Raw genomic sequence first — 20,345 nt, 5'->3', positions numbered from 1 at the left:
CCCCCCTGTGGGAGGATAGGATATAGGAGGGAGGATCATTGACAGGCAGCGAGAGCAGCAGGCAGTTAGACAGACATGATGTACAGCCCTGCATAATCAGCTCTCAGCCCCATTAATCTAGGCCGACTGCAACACTTGATGAGACTGTGATGCATTCGGTGAGGGGTCCCTCCCTCAGGTGTCATTTTGAAGAACTGTGTCAACGCTATCGCCCAAGCAGGAAGCCCAGTCACGCAGCCACACCCACTTTTCCACAACGCCATCAGGCTCAGAGGACAAACGGTCCGAGGACATCTGGATTCTTCAAACTCCGGCAGCACAGCTAAATATATAATTTCACACACACACACACACACACACACACACACACACACACACACACACACACACACACACACACACACACACACACACACACACACACACACACACACACACACACACACACACACACACACACACACACACACACACAGTCAGCATCACCTGGGTCTCATTTTCAAATATCAAACAGAACTCCTTAATGACCGTCTCTCCAAGGACATGCCGTGGTATGCCTAAATCCTGAGTCCACAGCTATTGTGGCAACAGGATCAGTAGAGAATGCGCTCTGGGCTCCTCTCGAGGGAGAAGGAGTACACAATGCAGGAGGTCATTGTGTAGGAGGACAAGGTGCACCGGACCTATTCCTCTGCAGCTTTAACTCTTCCCTCGAGGCAGGTCACGTCACAGTAACATGTTCCATTGTGGCTGTAGGTGTTTATTCCAGCTAATCCTGTGAACTGTTTATAGTTTTCCTTACTGGGGGTATGTGGCTAACCTGTATTTGGACTATGTGCTGAGGAGGATGAAGTAAAAAGAAGCTACTGGACCTCAAACAGGAAGTCCATACAGGAGCACTCCAGTGATTTAGTGGTGGACGTCTAGAAAGAAGGGAGGCTTGCAACAGACAGGCTCATTAAGGAAAAGTAAAATTGAAGCAGCAGAAGCTGAGAGTTATCCTGACTTTTATTCCCTCGTATTAGTCAAGCTCTACAAACGCTGGATCCTACATTGCCCATAATACAACTCAGTAGCATCCTTTGTCAGACTTCCGCTGCCTGGTAAATGCTACAGTTTGTAACACAGGCTTTCTGTTAAAAGCCAAAAACGGAGATAACCCCAATAAAGTCATCGGGGCTATTTTTGTCAGACTTGAGAAAAACTCCCTCCGGAGCCTCAAAAGAAATGATCCAACTCTTCTTCACGGGACGAGAAGTACTCAAAAATGTATCTACGTTTCTGTGACAACTCGGTAAACTCCATCTTGAGATGTGATACAATGGAAATCTCCGGAACAGCTACTAAACAGACCTCGTGGTGGGATTGACTGCCAACTAAATATCTGCCTCGCTCCTCCCTTGAACCTCTAGCTACTGTTTGCCAGTGAAGCCGATGATCTAGTAACTGAAGCTTTTTGACAGATGCAACAGTATCAGCTAAATGACAAAAAAATGCATTCAAATGCCATTTTTTTGCTACTCTCCAGTTCTCCAGGTAGACAATTCAAAGGGCACAACCTCATAATAAAAACTGTCACATTTGTATCATTTTTCTCCTGTAACATTGAATAAACATTATTGTCACAGGGATTTTCGTTGGGGGGAAAAAAAAAGGTGCTGCTACTGGGAAGCATAAAGCCAGATAGTTAGACTTAATGGGCCTTGCTATGTGTAGGGAGTCAGAGGCTGTGACTGTGACATAGTCCACTGGGACTCTACTCCCCTTATTCTTTACTGGGTGGTAGATGTGCCATGGCTTTTATGGCCCTCTGTAATATTTCATGACCTTATAGATTGGTAAATCAGAGTGAAGCAGATGAAAAGCACAGCAACAGCAACAGCCTTCTAAAATGACACAGACACAAAAAAAAAAACTCTTCCATTTTGATGTGTTTTGGCTCAGTGACATTAAGGTCATAAAAAAATAAGCAAGTGCACCCAGGCATCCTAAATGAACCGCCTGAATGTAGGCTTTAAAAAGATGGCTTTGTGAAGTCATTTGTGTTGTAATGGAGCTGCACCTTGCTGCGGGGCCTTTTCCCCCCCAATCGACAACAACAACCATGTCTGGCCTAATGAATCTTCGATGCCTTTGACTCCACAATTTCATTAAAAAAGGAGGCACTGTAGGTCTGGAGAACAGGAAAACCCCCCTCTCTTAACAACTAGGATGTCTCTACTTAACAGAAATCTTTTAAAATTCTACCAACTGAAGTAATTAAACGTTTTTCAAATAGCCAAACGCCCCCTTTATGGCATAATAACTGAACAATTGTGAATGGAAGGCAACAAGCTATGACAGGCACAGGTTCAATCAATAAAAGCCTGCTGTAGTCAATTCATTTTATTATTAATGAATTAAAGCCTATATATCCTTTTGACATGGAACTGTTCTAACCTAAAAAAGTAAGAGGAATTTAAACGAAGCAACACTGCCATCTAGTGTGAGGAGAAGCTTCAACATGCCCTCATTGGCTCAGCATATTCCCAGAAGCAGCCGTCACATAAAACAATAATATATGTGCTTTGAGAAGAGCAAAAGGTGGCTATGTGGAATATTATGAATTTATAGCATCCCCTATCTGCCTAAACTTTCTTAATAGTTCCCTTTTCACCTCAAAATAAATTAACAGTATATTAATAACATTCATATGCAGATAAATCGTATAGTCATAGTCGATAGTTTTACCGTAAGTAAAGAAAAAATAGGTTTAGCGAGTTACTAGCAGTCATGCTTTTGTATTTTGTCATTTATCATCCGCCCCACAATGTGTTGCCTATGGCTTGTGCCAAATGAGCAAGCGCTCCCACCAACTCATTACGGAGGATCTTTCGACAAGCGTTCCTGTTCCGTCTGTGCCACAACGCTTCCACGTTGAGCGTCTGCAACGTTCTCTCGAGGTTTTGAACGCTGGCTCAGATGTCGGGATCAACTGAAAAAGTCTGCCGTGACAGACGGCGTGTCAGTCGTAGTCGTATGCTGTCTCCGTCTGAGCCCTCCGGCGTGTTTGCTACATATCAGCACATCTTTACTTTACTTGAAGCAAATGGTGAGCTGTCAGGAGAAAACCCTCATCATCATCACACTCACTCACACACACACACACACACACACACACACACACACACACACACACACACACACACACACACACACACACACACACACACACACACACACACACACACACACACACACACACACACACACACACACACACACACACACACACACACACCTTTCTCCAACCATTGGTTACATGAAGCAACATCATATGTCTAACGCTCTAAATGCAGACCGGGTCCTGGGACTGTTACATAACATCATAATGCATAAAGGTTTGTAGCAGCCCATATGATGCATTATTAAGATACTTTGTGTATTATTGACAGCTTACTGTATTATTAAATTAGATGTAACACAAATAGAGCATGATAAATAAAACCATACTTGCAGAAAGGGTTGAGAAGACATGCCCACTGCCAGTTTAATGAGATTCTCAATGCTCCTTCTTTTTATTGTGTAAATGTAAAACACTACATGTAATGGAACCAGCTCAGCTGTCAAACTGTACTTACGCACACCAGACTTAAATATATTAGTGTCTTCATTGCCAGGTCACACCGTTACTCACAGCTTCAATATCCATTTATTCTCGGTAATAAAAAAATCAATCTGCGAGGTGTTTGGCAGGCTTCCATGACTGCTGATAAGGCAGAGTTGTCTTTTGGCACATTACGAGCAGCTGAAGTGTGTGCGGTGCTGCAGCTGTACCCAGGGTTGTCCAGTGTGTCTGAGAAATGACTTGCATTGCATTCACATTGATCGTTTAATCAGGAGATCCTGACTTGGAAGGATTAACCGTAAGCAGATGAATGAGAGTTGTATGATGGTTTAGTCTGGTTAGAGGAAAAAAGATCAACTCAAATCAAAGTGACCGGACGAGAAAAGTCGTGATAGGAAGGAGAGAAACTGACAGATTTACAATCAGTACATCTCTCTTTTGGACTTTCTGGTGTCATCAGTGTTTGATTAAGGACAGAATTAACACACCAAAAGCAGCAGAAAGCAGTGAAGACTTTGATGAATACCCGTGTTTGCATTTCCTGCAGTTGCCAGAAAGGACTCGCACTAAGAGATGAATCTCCTAGGTTTGTTTCTCAATAGGCTTCATGTTGTCCAAGCAGCATCACTCACTGTTGTTGTTAAATGTTGTTGATCACCATCGTACAGAGTACAGTCTCACATCTTTACTCACTTAAAAGAATAGCGGATTCCAGCTGATGTAATTTAAAGCCCCGTGGGAGAAACTCTTTGAAGAATGCCCAACTTTAATCTCTCAAAAGATTGCTTAATGATTCTTAATGCCTGTTGTATGGTGGCGAGTCATGTTCACTGGTGTTTACTCAGCAGTTCAACCGTGTAATTTTAACTGGCCACCAATTTATTTCAAGAAGACGAGGGGGGGGGGGGGGGGGGGTCTTCAAATTTATGAGACAAGTTACTGCTTCTGTTCTCCACCAATCAAACAAAAAGAACAAGAGGAATACGTGTCAATGACTGGATTTACGACAATGTACCAAACATTATTTATGCCATTTATATCAAAATAAAAGCATCAGATTACATTCTGAAAATGTTACAATTAATTGTAAAGCTAATATTGCCCCGGCATCTACTGTATATAAAAAGGTAATTCTTATCTCTGCCACTAATGTGACTTGTCATTGTTTGCATCTGTCTTAGTGAACTGTTAAACATACAGGAAACGCTCACCCTCCTTCCTGTGTCTCTGCAGCAGACAGGAACACCAGATCCTCAGCAGAAGGCAGAGAAGCACAAAAGCTAATCACCAGATGTCGGCCACAAAGAAACTCTTGTGTTTTCCACAAACCACAGAGCAGTAAAAAGAAGCTAAACCGTCTAAGGATAGAAATGGATGCAGCTCGTATCTAAAATGCACTCCTGTACTACTAATAATGTATAACCTGTAATACTGACAGCAGACTCCTGATCCCGTTTGTACATCGCACATGTGTATTCTGACAGCTATGCAGTCGTTACAGGTTGTGTCATGCAATGAGCTTGCTGCTTGTTTCAGTGTGTTTGTGTTAGTTTCCATACACAGAGAATCAAAGACGCGTGACAATCTGAATTTTAACTGGCCACATGAATCTCTGACCGATACCAGAGGTACAATAATGCTACGTTCACAGTACGAGAGACAAAAGTAACGAAGCGGGCATGCGTTGCCAGCTACATTGTTGCTGTTGAAGTGTCGTTTAAGCGCTCGTTGACGTAGTTATGACGTTAAATAGCACTGGGAACTGGCCAATGGCATTTCTGTTAGCTGGAACTGACAAACAAAAACATATGATTGGCTGAACTTCATTGCATCGTTGGAGGGCCGAAAGAAAGTTGAGAGCAGCTCAACTTTGACTTGTAGCGCGTCGTGCCGGTCACACAGCGACAAGTGTCGGGCATCAGTTTGTAGCTTTATGTTACGAGCTTCCATTGAAAATGACTTGTGGAATGTTGCTGTGTCGCTAGCAGCATGAGCAGTCCAAGGGTCAGCAGTTCAGCTGATCGACCACAACCGGTGACTGCCCAATCAGTCGCATATATTTTGCTCAAAATGTACAGATGCGCTGCATGATGGTTTTACAGTTAATTGCAATCTGCGACCTCCCTGTTACATGTCACTACATCCTATACCCTGCTCCTTTAATTCAGTTTATGAGTGCAATTATCAGTGCAAGATATTTACACAAAACAATGATCAAGTTTCAGGCTTGATGAAGGTCAAGAGTTTTGGGGCCTCCGTTATTTATCTGTTGAATAAATGTAACTTTAACTTATAGCACAAGTGGAACTAGTTCTCATCGCTAACAGCAAAAGCAGCTGAGAGAATATTTTTTATAATAGAGGAAAAATAACAGTAAACTCATTATTCCAAAAAACAGGTAAATGCTTGACATTTGTCTCGAAGAATGGCTCTTACCCTCTCCTGGCCTGGCATTTGTCCTCCCACACGTTTTGCCGTGGCATATGCCACAGCTGAGGCCCATTAATCAGGGCTCATTTCAGAAGAGCTGAATACACTGCTCCCAATTCTCGTGCATTAACCTTGTTAGTGCTCCTTACCACCCCTGAAAGTTGGCACTGGTGTGCCGCGTGTGTTCGTGTGTGTGTGTGTGTGTGCGTGTGCGCACGTGTGTATATTTTGAGCACTTGTCACTTGTTAGTGTAGCAGTTCCTGCCATGCTATAAATAAAGCCAGTCACAGGGAGGAATGGAAGCCAGCGGAGTGCTTTGACAGCAGAGGGCATAGTGGCCTTGTCTCCGTAGCATGCGAGGATTAAATCTGGTCTACAAAGTGATCGCTCACTGCGTACCTACTACACTGTACCGTTGCACATTAAACACGTGTTTGCAGGTATTTATGAACTATTTTACTCAGTCCTGGTTGTTAAATAATCTCATTCTGTATCATACTGGTGCTTTTTGTGGTGCCGTGTTTCACCCAATATGCACAGGCTCTAATTGACTTCTTATTCTATTCTTCATCATCTGCTTAAATATTGTTTTCCGGTTGTTGTGGGAGCAAAAAAGAAGACAAGTGGTATTAACCCTCTCCCTTTTTGCATGCTCTTTGTCTTGCAACCAGGCCAAGAAGAAACGCAATAGAAAACATTCTTACCTTGAGCCTGGGCATCATGTGAGCGTCCACAGATGATGAGAAGGAGCTGGAGGGTGAAAGAAGGCACACCCACTGGGAGTGCTCTGAATCCCACAGGGCTCTGGCTCCTTGTGGCCATGGCACCATTGGATACTGGGGGGGAAACATGTATACATTGAGAAATAAGCTATTAAAATATTAACAAACATTTCCACTTTACTTCCACATTTCTTGATGTAGTTGTGAGGGGGTGGGGGGGGAGCATCATTAAACATATGATGTGAAATATGTAGACTACTGGGCTCATGAGGGCCGTCAGGAAAGATATATCTTCTGGCGGATATAAAATTCACCAGATGTTCAGCACTAAATATTACTCCCTGGCCAAAGTTAATACAAAAATCATTCACTAACAACTTAGCAGATGCTGTAAATTCAAGAGGAAACTGTATTGTATGGCCATGACATTTAAGGAAGTATTATTTCTTACAACATTCAAGCAAAGAAACTGTAACGTAACGAGAACAAATGTAGAACAATTCAACATCAAAACAGTTGAGATTCATCAGTGTCACATGAGATTTACACATCTTTAATATTTGGATATAATAAGGCTACCTTAAGGCCTTGCCACTTGGCCAATGAGTGAGGGTAGTTTGGCAAAAATCTAAAACCAAATGACATGAAGAATAAATCTGGAGTGTGTGAAAAGCTCCGTCCTGTCACACCAATAATTGATGCGCACCGCGTGGTGAAGTTCACTAAGTGCCATCATTCACCCCGACACTTCACAGCAGGCTTCCAAAGGAAGAAGGAAATTAATAGGCCTACACTTTTCACACACTCATCTATATTCACATCTTGAATCCCATGAAATAAATGAATTATTTGGCACCATTGCATTATTGGTAATGTAAATAAAAACAATTTGTTGTGCCTCCAAATACAAAAAAAACAACATGCTAACAACAGGAATCATGTTTGATCACCAAACATTACATCTCATCTGTGAGTTCTTAGACTACAGTACAGCAGCAAACTGCCACCAGTCAACAATGGTGAATTAATTGCTATTAAACATGTAATAGCATTAAAACCTCAAATCGATATACTATAACTATCACACTCTGCAGTCTAAACATCAAAACCTGTGTATGATTGAGATGATGTATTGTATGGGTGTTGCAATAAAAGTGATACTTGCATATCTCAGGATATGTCACACTTTTCTGTGTTCATTCGCCATTGTTTAATGGTTAGAGAACTACAGAGCCAATCAGTGCTTCATAGGCGGGAAAATGAATGGTCACCTTCCTGTGCCAGAGCCAAAAGAATCAGCCAACAGAATATTGAAAGTAGACAATATAGAACACTTAAAATGTATCATTTCTTCAAACTACGTGGGATAAAGGATGTTAGTGGGTCGGATACTATATGTTACGATATGTCAAAAATATCCTCCTACTACCCACATGATGGGTGATAAAGCGGGGAAAAATGTACTGCAATATCTAGGAAATATTAACCGGCTTCCAAAACGTGGCGTTATAGCAATATAGACTGTGACCACAATGACTTCTTTTAAAGCTGGACAATCAGTGTTGATTAATATGCTACTATTAAGTTACAGCGTGTCTGCGTCTGTCAAACCTATGTCTAACAGAAAAGTTCCTATTTTAAAACCCTTCAGCTGTTTATCGGTCGCCCACCACCTCGCCTTTCACTTGCGCTATAAGTGCGTGAACACAACCCAAAGCTCTGAGCGCGGCCAAACGCGGGTGACCTACACGTAATAATGTGCCTGAATGCATCTTTAGAGGACTGAAGCTGCTGCTCTGCTAACGGGCTGCTCACACGACACCTCCGGTGTAGACACGGTGTTACCTTTTCAGCTTGCGCTGTGTGTATTTTTACATCCAAGACACACAATCACACTTAATTAACTCATGTAGCTACAACTGCCCAAAACATTGAATTAAGAGCATACATTTTGCATCATGTACTTATCCTCTGCCGAATAAAATGTGTAATAAAATAAATGGTAAAGAGACTATTTTTATCCTTTTTGGCAGAAATTTGGATTATCTGAGTCAAAAAAACTCACAGCTGAAAAACATTTAACCATTCACTTTGAAATATTCAGAAGAAAACATTGTTAAACATAGATATGTCATTAATAAGCACTGATTAAACTTAATACAGGTGCATACAGATTTCACTTTAAACAATGAAGAGAGCTGTGAAACACATTCTTAACTAACTTTTGAAATATGTTAAACAAATATTAAGTTTCAGAAAAGGACAGCCTAACATATACTGCAAGTCTTGAGTGCTGCAGTGAAAGGCTCTCATTCTTTTAGTAACATATCCTGAGGACTCATAATATAGTCCTTCAGATGACTACTTTACACCCCCATCCCCCAAAGACACACACACACACACACACACACACACACAGTACCTGTCCTGTGTCTGCACCTCCGTGTTGTGGCTCTGCTGTGTTTCCCACCAACGAGTCCAGCTGACTGACTTTCTTCTCTTTGCCTCCGCTGCACGCTCACAACTGGCACAGCTCTCTCCCCTTTCAGTGGCCAAGCAGCCCATCTGCAAAGACAGAGGGAGGGAAAATGAGGGGAAAAAGGGAAAAAGGAGAGACAGGAGAGGAAAGCCAATGGATGTGAATGAGAAGAAAAAGGAAAAGAGAGACAGATTGCTTTGAGAATGCAGATTGTCAGGAGCTGCATTCTTAAAAGCCAATGTGCACGGAGTAAAAATCGCAGAGTTAAACTAATTTGATTCCACATTCCCTTCAGTGCTGCGGTTTCCTTTTCTATTCATTTGTCCGCATTTTAGCTTTGATCACAAGTCGGGCTGCCGTGCACTTAAATCACAATCTATGAGGGATTTTATCTTACAGCCTTTCAATGGGCAGAGCATTAGAACACATATAAAATTCACAATATGCAGGATAACAAAACTATCATGGAAAAACACAATGGATGATGCCAAATGCCGCTGCCTTAAACTAATAGGAAACACAAAGACAGTAGAATAGTGGCAATAACACAGGGCAGGGAAGAATCTACAGCTAGACCGAGTCCAGCTGATTTATCGACCAGATATATCGCTATCTTACGTGTTGGCCAATAAGCAACAAGATATTGCAGTATCGAAAGGCAGAAAATATGTTTGAAGTCATTTAGAAACAATGCCAAGATGATATCATTTGTTTGCCACAACTGAAAAATTAGAAATGTATCTTTTTCAGATTTTTCTACCTTCAAACATCTAGTTTTCTGTCAAAGTGCCCTTGGGCAAGGCATTCATTCTCAACCACTCTAGTGGGAGCTACACATTAGAAAAAGAGGCTGTGGTTGGACTAGGTAGCACTCAGGTGTTTAATTTACTTAGTATGCACTTAAGAGAGAGTGCCGTCAGTTTTCTCATATTGCTTTAGAAAAAGGGAACAAAGTGCAGATTTGCGTACTTGTTTTATTGCTGATGAATGGTTCTAACCCAACCAACCACTTCAGCCGTTTTTGTAATGTAAGATAATCACTAACTAAAGTTAGGTCCTTGGGTTGATTTCGACAACCCTCTGTAACCACGTCACTGCCCTTGAGGACGGGAAGGTCGGAGTAGAGAAGAAGACAGCTCGATACCCTCGAGGTTCTAAGAATTTAGCAACTTCCACAAAAACATTTGCTGACGAGGGGACTTGAACCCAGTTCTGCTGAAGGACACTCTCCCTGCTGACAATACACCCTGCGGTCCAAAAGGTTCATTAGTCATATGCCATCGTCACCTTTGAATTCACTGAACCTTCTTCTTAAAATAAAAAAAACCTGTCAACACCAGTTATTATTATAGTCGCTGTATAATCAACCCTGAATTAAACAGTCGACATCGTAATGCTCAGTGGCACCCCATGATGTGACCTCTGTCCATACTGCTCACGTGGTTGTGTACTTACCCTCATCCTACCAACATGTTCAACACATAGCTATAAACTACAGCAGGAAACAACCACCATAGCAAAAAGGTTGACCTATTTCTTCTGAAAACATTATTAGAGGATTATTTAAGTATCTGATAAAAAAAAAAGACCTCTGAATCTAGTTTGCAAAAAAAGCCATGCTGAGAACAGAAGACAAATGATTGATGGATGATAGGATGAAAATTGACTTTCAACAGCAATCTAACACGCTGCTGGAAACCAGGGATAGTTCATTATCCAACACCATTCCTCTTCTCATGAAGTTTAATCCAGAGGGAGCATTGTCTGCCGTAAAAACTTGGAAACTAAAAGGGTAAATCAATGATGTGACTTATTTAGGAGAACCAGCTTCAGAGCACCAACAACTCGAAATGTGTCGGGCCTCGTCCTACCGAGGAAGCATCCTTAGCTTAGCGAAACACCCGCTGTACGGCTTACAGCTTAAATACAATGATATCCGCAGCAACACGATCCAAACAACCAACACACCTGGTTTTAATTACAGCATGATATTCGCTACATCTGTGCTGTTTCTCTTGCAAAGTCTCCACACCTCTCATGCAAAATGTGCGAGTCACGTTAGGTAAGTACATCTTACCGTTTGTTTACTTACTTTTCAACTTGTCTTCCTGCTGGTTTAAATATTTCGGGACACAACTGAGTTTACATTTTCGAGTTAACGCTAAATTGACGAAGAAACCCTTACCACTGCCTCGCGCTCTGTTAATTAGGACCGGTCATGCGCAGGACGCGGCCAGGAGTGTAGACATACTGACGTCAATTATCATTTCCCATCAACCCACTAACCCCTCCTCAGACACCAATAATAAAGTAAAACAATGTTTTTAAATTATTGACATTTGTTGATCTATGATCTTGATACTCCATATTTCAGAAAATGTTTCAATGTATCTGTTTAAAAGCTCTTCAAATTTAAATATATGACTGGAAACTGTGACGGAGTGTCAGGGCCACTATCAGGGGAAAAAAATCAAGTCAAAGTGTTTCTGAATAAAACGTCACAATCGTATCTTAATAGAACCTGCAAACAATTCCTCTCCAAGTTTATAAATTATGTGGGCTGTTTTTGAGAACTTCTGGTACATTTGTTTTAGTGGGGATATTAGGGCCACAATGTGCACCCATCTACCATGTGTATTTTATAATTAAGATCATTTAACCTCTTGAAATGTATCCAAACAGCATTTTGAAAGAAAATCTGTCCATATTCAGCTCAGATTAATGGCACTGATGCCACCTCTATTTTTTTTTCTACAATTACAAATTTCAATTTTTATCTCATCCTCGCAATCATAAGCCCCAACAAAATGTGAATAATTTCAACAAACAGAGGCAAAGCAATTAAACTTGTCTGCCTGTGTTAATGAGATGTTGAGTGTTGAATGGATTTGGTCTCAAGAGAAGTGTCCGTAATTGCTTGCTTGATTTTCGTTCGCGGGATATGAGTGCTATAAATTATCTGGCATACTTGTTTTCCATACTTGATGAGCAGCAGTGTGTTGTGTGCAAATTATACATAATAAAAGACAGATTTTTTTTTAACAATATATTTATTATGCTTGTCAACACATGGGCAACAATAAAAAGGCCACAAAGACTAAATATCTGACTTCTGAAGACCAAAGTGTCCCTATCTTGCATTACCTAAAATCCTCTATCGGAGCAGAATCGGAGCATAATCAGTGTTTGGAGGCAGGAAAGACACTGTATTTGAACAACCATCTAACTCTCTTATTGCCTGCCAGGTTTGAAGACTTGTAGTCGTGATTGTATTATGAATAACTCTCTTTATTTTTCTATAAGATTGAATGTTGTCCTGACAAAAGTGATTGAAAACAGGAAAAATGCATGAACATTTTAGGTGTATGCATCACATTAGAGGAGCCTAGAGTCCTGTTAGATGCTTGTTTGGTACCTGAGGCTACACCTGGGCATCAATGATTTGAATTCTGTAAGTCATCCACCCTAAAGAACACCACGGAGTAAAGGAATCATCACACTGGGAGACAAACGAAGGTCCAAGAATAACTTCCACCAGAAGTCTCTTGAAACAACCTGCAAATGTAGAGTTACTTATTCAGACTCTTTATTGTTCAACCAAGCATTCTTTTTCACAAAAAATCAATATGTGCATTAAACAGTAAGAAACTTACAAACCCAAAACTCTCCAGACTTAATAACATTCACATTTGTTCTTTACAGTGATCCCATTAACATATGTAAACTAACACGACATGTGTTAATGTTGTTGCCGTACAGGTTGACTTGGTTTAGTCCCTGAATTTGTTGCTCTGACAATCCTGTGAAGAATCTTCTAGTTGGGGGACGGGACGTGTCTCCTGAGCACGCGGAGGATGATTAAGAATGCCGTTGGAGCTGCAACCACGGCGACAGCAGTGGAGAACTGTGGGAAATCAAATTTGACATCACAATAATGGTGCTGTACTTTGGCCAGTGATGGAGAGCTAATATGTACATTTACACAAGTTCTGTATTTAAGTACAATTTTCAGGTGCTTTACTTGAACATTTCAATTGTATGCTACTTTATATTTCTACCACATTTCACAGGGAAATGTTGTGCTGTTGAACTTATTATTATTACCTGACAGCAACAAGTAACAAGTGACGTTATATGAAAAAGGAAACATAGTTAATGACTAGCTACAAAATGACTTGCTATACAAAAAAGTACTGCATGTGTTTCAACCAAACTTGTCTGCACTGGATCATTCATTCCCAAAGACTGGGTCGGGACACTCAGGTGGGTCGTAGGAGATTTTATTTGGGTTGCTAAGTAAATGAGCAGAATTTCTTTTATTGAACATTTATATCTGGAGTGCATCTTTGAGCTATGAGGGAGCCTGAACATCTGTATTGTGCTGATAAATTACTTTGTTTGTTTTACTGATGAGAGGAAATGAAATAGCCTGTTAACTCCTTCTGAATTAATTAATTTGGTCCCATTTATAAAGTATTTGTATATATATTTGCATATATTTTTTAATAGCTGGCATAAAACTAAGCTGTAATTTATCAAACATGTACCTCTTTGAAAATGGCTGGCTTACCTATTCAAGATCAAATCTGGTGCCCAGATAAAAAGTTAGAGAAACACTGCACTAGATGAATATATGATCATAATACTAATTATCAGCAAGGTACTTTTATTCATATGGAACTTGTGCAAACACCCAACCAAAGACCAATACTAAGATGATAAGTCTTTGAAATGTATCTTGAGGATATCACACTAACCTTAATAGCAGCACTATAGTCCTTTTGGAACGATCGAAGATGCACATTGAAGAGGGCGAGGCTGCAAGGCAAGTATGAATGTGTATCCTCTGAGTCTCTGCATCTTTGGGAAGAAAATAAAGAATTATTTTTCTTACAGATTTACATTGAAAACGGCAAACTGCACTTACAAAACTGGTGTATATACACATACAGTTCAAACACACCTTTTGTACAAAGTGCTTATGAGCAAACTGTCATCTGCCAGGTACAGCTCTGAAAGGCCAAGGTCAATCAATACTGACAGCGGCAGCCTGTAACCCTCCTCAGCAAGGAGGCCAAGGTTGTACCATCCCTGTGGAAGAACAGTATGGCTCACACTCACGCTCCATTGTGAATAGAAACAGACTTGGAAAAAATATACACAAACATTGCCAGAAAATCAATTTCAAAGAAGCAGACCTGTGGCTCGTTCCTCAGTGCTGCCAGAGTGTACATCGCTGCTGCAGAAAACAAGTCTTTCTGCCCGTCTCTTTGCCCTTCATACAACAGGTCACCCATCCTAATCAAGGCTGGAGTTAGAGGTAAAAAAAAAGAAGCATTTTAAGTATGAATGTTACCGTTCAAGTTTCCAAAAACTGAAGCCTTAAAGAATAGTAATTTACCATAAACGTCAGGATTATGACTTTGGAGTGTACGGTTGTAATATCTCCACATACAGTTTGATGCAAAAGAAGGATCCAGAAAATCTAACTAGGGACATACAGAGTAAAAAATGTTGTTTTTTTAATGACAAGAATAAATAAAACCATGACACTATAGCTTATAGGGATAACTTACCATATTTTGTTCACATAGATAAGCCACATTGAATTGGGCAGCTGAGTACCCGGACTCAGCTGCCATCATGTAATATAACAGTGAGCTGAACCTGTGGAAAAGACAGACCGTTAATGCGACGACTGAAATCAAGTGGCCTGATCAGGATCGTGCCGGGTGTGAATAGAGAAAAAGATTACATGTCACTCTTGAGATATGAATCCAAGGCCTTCCGCAAGATGCTGCCCAGGTATCCGTTGTGCTCAGCTGCCCACTTTATCCACCTGCAGTCAGTTATAAAAAGACACCTCAGTCACGACATACTGTCGGGACAAATCCTGTTTGTGCAGTGAAATGAATAAATAAGAGGGTCAGTGGCTAACAAAAGTGCATCTGATGGACGTCTGTTGACGCATCCGGGTATCCCAGTGGTCCAGATGCTGGCGAGGAGAATCGCTCCCCTGATCTGGCCTCTCTCTGCAGACTTCCGATAGTACCGATAGGCCATACACTGCAGGAAAGACGGATGATTAACCTCATATCAGCATTCTAGTCTGTAAGCGTGCTAGTAGAAGGTCACACAAAGCATTCATACTTGGGCTAACCTGGTCAGCAGCTTTTCCTGGATACAAGCCCTGTGAGTACATGACACCGAGATTCAAAGCAGCGTCTGATGACTGCAGGAGGTCCGCCTGCTCCCACAGCTGCACCGCCTGCTTGTAGTCTTTCTCAATGCTCTCATAGTACCAGGCCAGGGCACTGATTGCAGGAACGAAGTCCTGTGGGACAGAATATTGTAAGAAGTCAGATTGGGGTTGAAAACTTTGAATGGGTTTTTGCAACAGAAATCAGACTCCTAGTGTTACAGAATAAAAATGAAATGAGTAATAAGGATGTAATTAACATTTAATCATACAAAACCTTGTCCATTGCTTTCTTCAGGAAAGTGAGAGCTTTTGGAATGTCCTTTTCAACCCCATGCCCCTACAGAGAAACACATTACTATTTAATAAGAGCAAATACTAAATGATACAACTAAATACAAAGTACTATTTCAGTAGGATTAAAATAAATATTGTCACATTTCTCATTGTACATCAGGTGTAGTTGTCACCTGTAGTAGGACTATGCCATAGTCATACATTGACTCTGGGTCCTCCCACCGGACCGCTCCCCTTTCGTAGTGTCTCACAGCCTTCTGGATGTCTGGAGACACTCCCTGCTGACCCCAGAACAGCATGCGGGCAACAGCTTGCTGGAAAACAGATGCTAAATTATTACGAAGAAATGTTCAAGATAAAACATCCTCACCTTGTCCGAGTGTCATCCTCTTATCACACTTGTTTCTATCTGACTTTCCATGCTTGTGTACTTTCAGCACAAAAAAAAGCAGAGATGACAGAGCAGGCTACCTCGGCGTCAGCTGCTCCCTTGCCTGCCTGCATTTTCAGCCATTGGAAGAGATGATGGTCTTCACTGGTCTGGAGATTCAACACCTTATCATCGTTCAGGTAAACGGCCTCAACAAATGTCTAAAAGAAAAAGAAAGAGGAGAGAGAACACACACAACATTTTTTAAAGGACTTTATTTTATTTTCCTTCCTAAAACAGTGACAAATAGTCCAGAAATGCAGCTCTGTGCTTCCGATCAAACTTGAATCACTTTAGAAACAGCCCTGCAATATTGCCAAATTCATTATACTTCTGTCTCTCTTGGTATGGAGAGCAGTGACAAAGATCAACGTATTGATTGAAATCTGAAAACTATGGCCACAATAAGGAGAGCCAGAAAATGTATTAACATATCACATATCAGCTCATATGATTGTAAAAACAGTGTCCTCCCAGCCCCTGCATTACAATTGCTGTATACCTTATTACATAACAAATACTATTGTCTCTGATATTTAGTGTTAGATTCTTCATGTTTCATGTTTATGATCGTTTAAATGATGCCTTTAATCATGATGTGTATTAGGAAAGAAATATATAATATTGACTCACACAGAAAAGTGACAGACATGTAAAAAAGGTACAACATACAGTACTTTGGGATTAAACAAGACCTGCAAAACGAGCACAGCAAAGCATCCAGCCACAAACAAACACATGCATTACCTGCTGTGGTGTGGGATGTTGACGGTCTACAGATGTCTGTTGAGCTATGTTTGCATAATAGGCGTAGGCCAGGTCCGGTTCTGTGGGGAGGCCATGGAGACCCTGGTGGTGCAGGTGCCCGAGATGCAGGAGTGCTAATCGCTCATCCTTCTGGGCTGCCAGCAGGGCCAGGAGCCAGGCCTGCACCAAACACAAGGGCATGAGAGGATATTAAAAATGGTCCACCCCAGGCAGAGTTCTACTATAGCTGACGCAGTAAGACACACACACACACACACACACACACACACACACACACACACACACACACACACACACACACACACACACACACACACACACACACACACACACACACACACACACACACACACACACACACACACACCTTATTGGGCTGTTCCTCAACTCCCAGGCCAGCACTGTAGAGCACAGACGACATGTGCAGAGCTCGGTTATCAGCTAAGCAGCCGGCTTGGAGCAGCAGTGGCAATATTCTGCTGACCACTCCAGTGTTGCTCGCTCTGCTCAGCTTCTGAAGCGATAAGGAGTACAGGGCTCTGCCCACAGCTGGCAGGCTAGCTCGCCTTTCTCCTGCAAGTCAGGAATTGAACTTGATTGAATTGATTTCAGTGCTTTATGTGAAATGAGACATGATACCATCAGTGAATAATAAGCAGGAAATAATGTTTACTCAGCCCCATGAGAATCAAAAAGGGTCAGTCGTTACAAACTTTGTTCAAACCCACAGATCATATGTGTTGAATCATCAATATGGTATCCTGTAATTTATTTCAGTGTTGTAGATCTCATGTGTCAATTCAAACAGCTTAATATGCAGGGTGAATTATTGTCGCCATCACCTTCACATATTGTACCATTGCAAGACAAATCCATGTTTGTGCAGTGTATCTCTCACCATGTTTGAAAACCAAAAACTTGGCCAGTTTTGCAGCGTGTCTCCTATGAGGTACAGTCGTCTCCCACAGCTCACACTGTGTCTTTGATGGCCGTCTGTCCTTCCCCATCCACTCATGGAAAGCATCAAAACAAGTCTCTGAAAACAACACATCATTGACAGTTTCTCTACACACTCAGGGACTCTGCGGAGAGTATTTCAGACACAGTAACTTTAGCACCATCTAGTGGATATAAAAGCCTACTACCAGACTCTGTCCCCTGTTGGGCCTGGAGAGAATAGCCCCTGATTTTAACATCCATCTCCAGACGGAATTCTTGACAGGTATGCAGCCAGCCTGTCAGGTTCACAGTCCTGATAACATCTGGAATAGCAACGTCATCCTGGAGAAGAGGAAAACGATCAGACTCCGATGTAGATAGTAGTCAACATGGACATCAACTATGGGCAGGTGCAGGACCTTACCATGCTGTGGGGTGGTACTCGGTTGCGGTAGTAAACCACCGGCCCAAAATAACCTTCCACACCTCTTATGTATTTCCCTCCACCAATCACAAAATATCCCTCTGTGTCATCCAGCACGACACTATGCTCCAACCTGTAAGACACAATGCAGGCATTTCTTTAATTCCTGTTGTTAATGTAGTATAATTGGTCATGTCTGAGGTAGACTTACATTTGTACTATTGAATAGACCGTTCTCTGCTCCTTATTCACGCACACCATGGAGACAGTCACCTGAGACGCACAAACATGACAACGACCACTTTATTTTTCCTCGTTACACACTGAGAGGACATCTTGTGTCAACGAGAGACCACTCACCTTTCTACCGCGCAGCCTCACACTGATTTGGCACCACTCACTTAAAGGCACCTTGAATGAAGGGGTGAATGCAGAGGATTCCTCAGACTCTCCATCCATCTGGATGTGTAGCTGGCCTGCACATGCAGTGTGTGTGTGTGTAAGTCCAGAGAAGGACACTGCGTATGCATGATGAGAATATCTGAGACGTGTGTGAAGAATATTACCTGATTTTTTGAGGAACACTGCTGGTGTGACATAGTTATTATGGGAGTCTATACGGTAGAGCAAACCACACAGCCTTTCCTGGCAGTGTCTGGTGACAAATATCCACATGGAGAACATACACCTGGAAAAAAAAAATACAAAGCACTCTTGGTTAACTGTCCCGAAATAATATCTGCATTACCAGACTAGAAAGCTGGGCTGTACGTGGTGTCACCGTTGTTGTCTTACCATGGGGAAGAGATGGCTTCAACGCGCGAATACTCCAGGAACTCAGCGCCATAAGGGTTTAGTGTCTTTGTGATACCAAAGTTTTCTCCAGTTGAGCCATACATCGAAGAAAGGAGATGCACCGTTTCTGAATGACGTGACAATTTTTGGTTGAGACTACTACTCATCCTCCATACTCATCATCTAAAAACACAATCATCCTTTCCAGACCAATCCACTATGGCATAACATTTCCTAAAATCATTCATCTGTACATCTGATTCTTACAAGTGTCTCCCCTTAAAATATGGACTTTAGTACATTTTTGTCCACATGTGCAGTTTGCTGCAGCTTTAAGCTCACTCCTCAACCCTTACCTTGCTCCAAAGGACATTGCTTCTTTGAAAACAGCTGAGTTAATTGCAGCATTTCTGTACTCCAGGAAATGCACAGTTGATGCCATTTTACAGGTCGACTAAAAAAAGGTTTAGGCCGCAAGGTTGCCACATCCTGAGCTGCCACAGAGCTCTCGGTGTCATCAAATCCACTGTATCTGACTGACGCTAGAAGGACGCAACTCAGCACCCCCTGGGAGTCTGGAATAATCCCATCAGCTTGGTACACCAACCAATCCGGCAGGTTCAGCTGCAGGGTCTTTACTTTAGGGTGACCGGGGACGCAGCTCCACTGTCTCAGCAGGAGTGTCGAAGTGATGCCAGTTTCAAAAGACACAACACAGTCCAGCTGTACCGTGGCAGGTTCGTCACAAGAGTAGAGTATTTCCAAAAGATGATGCGGCAGAGGCTCCTCTGGAGGATTCAGGAGCGTCACCTCATCTAAAGCCCAGACGATCTGTGCGAGGCAGAAGACACGCAGGCAGGTTGTTAGTGAAACCTGTTAAAAGCAGAAGGGACCAGTGTGCCACAGATCATGAAGGAAAACCTGCTCCTACCTGCATACTGAGACCAAACACGCAGATGTATGTGTGCAGTGTATGGATACCCATGGTTCATAAAAGTGTTTTCATTAATCTCTCCATTAATGCTTTTCAAGCTGCGAAGAAAACCAGAAGCCCCAAGATCCGGACTTCATCCTGCTCCACCTCACTGATGTTGAAGCTTAAGTCAATATTTGACTGCACATAGCCAAACCCTATTTGCTACATACACAGCACAGGTAGGGTGGAGCTTTGAGAATTGGGTGACATACTAACACACGGTAAACTGTTATCAGTCAGCTGTTATGCTGAATCTGCACTGACATCTGAACTCTAGT

At 41.9% G+C, this 20,345-nt stretch overlaps 1 protein-coding gene across 1 annotated transcript; it reads right to left on the bottom strand.

Moving 5' to 3' along the window:
• Window positions 1-12,331: 12,331 nt before the first annotated feature.
• Window positions 12,332-20,153, bottom strand: LOC306700968 (protein sel-1 homolog 3). The gene is made up of 23 exons (XM_079166133.1): window positions 20,023-20,153; window positions 19,448-19,922; window positions 19,092-19,218; window positions 18,863-18,984; window positions 18,657-18,772; window positions 18,508-18,569; window positions 18,297-18,429; window positions 18,079-18,214; window positions 17,832-17,969; window positions 17,301-17,506; window positions 16,913-17,092; window positions 16,207-16,326; window positions 15,909-16,049; window positions 15,716-15,778; window positions 15,400-15,573; window positions 15,178-15,305; window positions 14,995-15,078; window positions 14,816-14,906; window positions 14,641-14,728; window positions 14,438-14,547; window positions 14,203-14,330; window positions 13,997-14,099; window positions 12,332-13,143 (listed from the first exon to the last, which is right to left on the bottom strand). Exons 1-23 carry the CDS (start codon window positions 20,074-20,076, stop codon window positions 13,054-13,056), a joined length of 3,069 nt encoding a protein of 1,022 aa, XP_079022259.1. The 5' UTR covers window positions 20,077-20,153; the 3' UTR covers window positions 12,332-13,053.
• Between the last annotated feature and the right edge of the window lie 192 nt (window positions 20,154-20,345).

Source organism: Pholis gunnellus (assembly GCF_910591455.1).
Source record: "Pholis gunnellus genome assembly, chromosome: 9".
NCBI lineage: Eukaryota > Metazoa > Chordata > Actinopteri > Perciformes > Pholidae > Pholis > Pholis gunnellus.
The sequence above is the reverse complement of the archived record's forward strand: the minus strand, read 5'-3'. Positions and strand labels throughout refer to the sequence as shown.

Coding starts and splice junctions, on each gene's coding strand:
- LOC306700968 (XM_079166133.1), bottom strand. CDS start 20,076: ATGGGTATCCATACACTGCACACATACATCTGCGTGTTTGGTCTCAGT. Junction 18,773..18,862: donor AGTGTTCCTCAAAAAATCAG/GTAATATTCTTC, acceptor CTGCATGTGCAG/GCCAGCTACACATCCAGATG. Junction 15,306..15,399: donor CAGGAAAAGCTGCTGACCAG/GTTAGCCCAAGT, acceptor TCTTTCCTGCAG/TGTATGGCCTATCGGTACTA.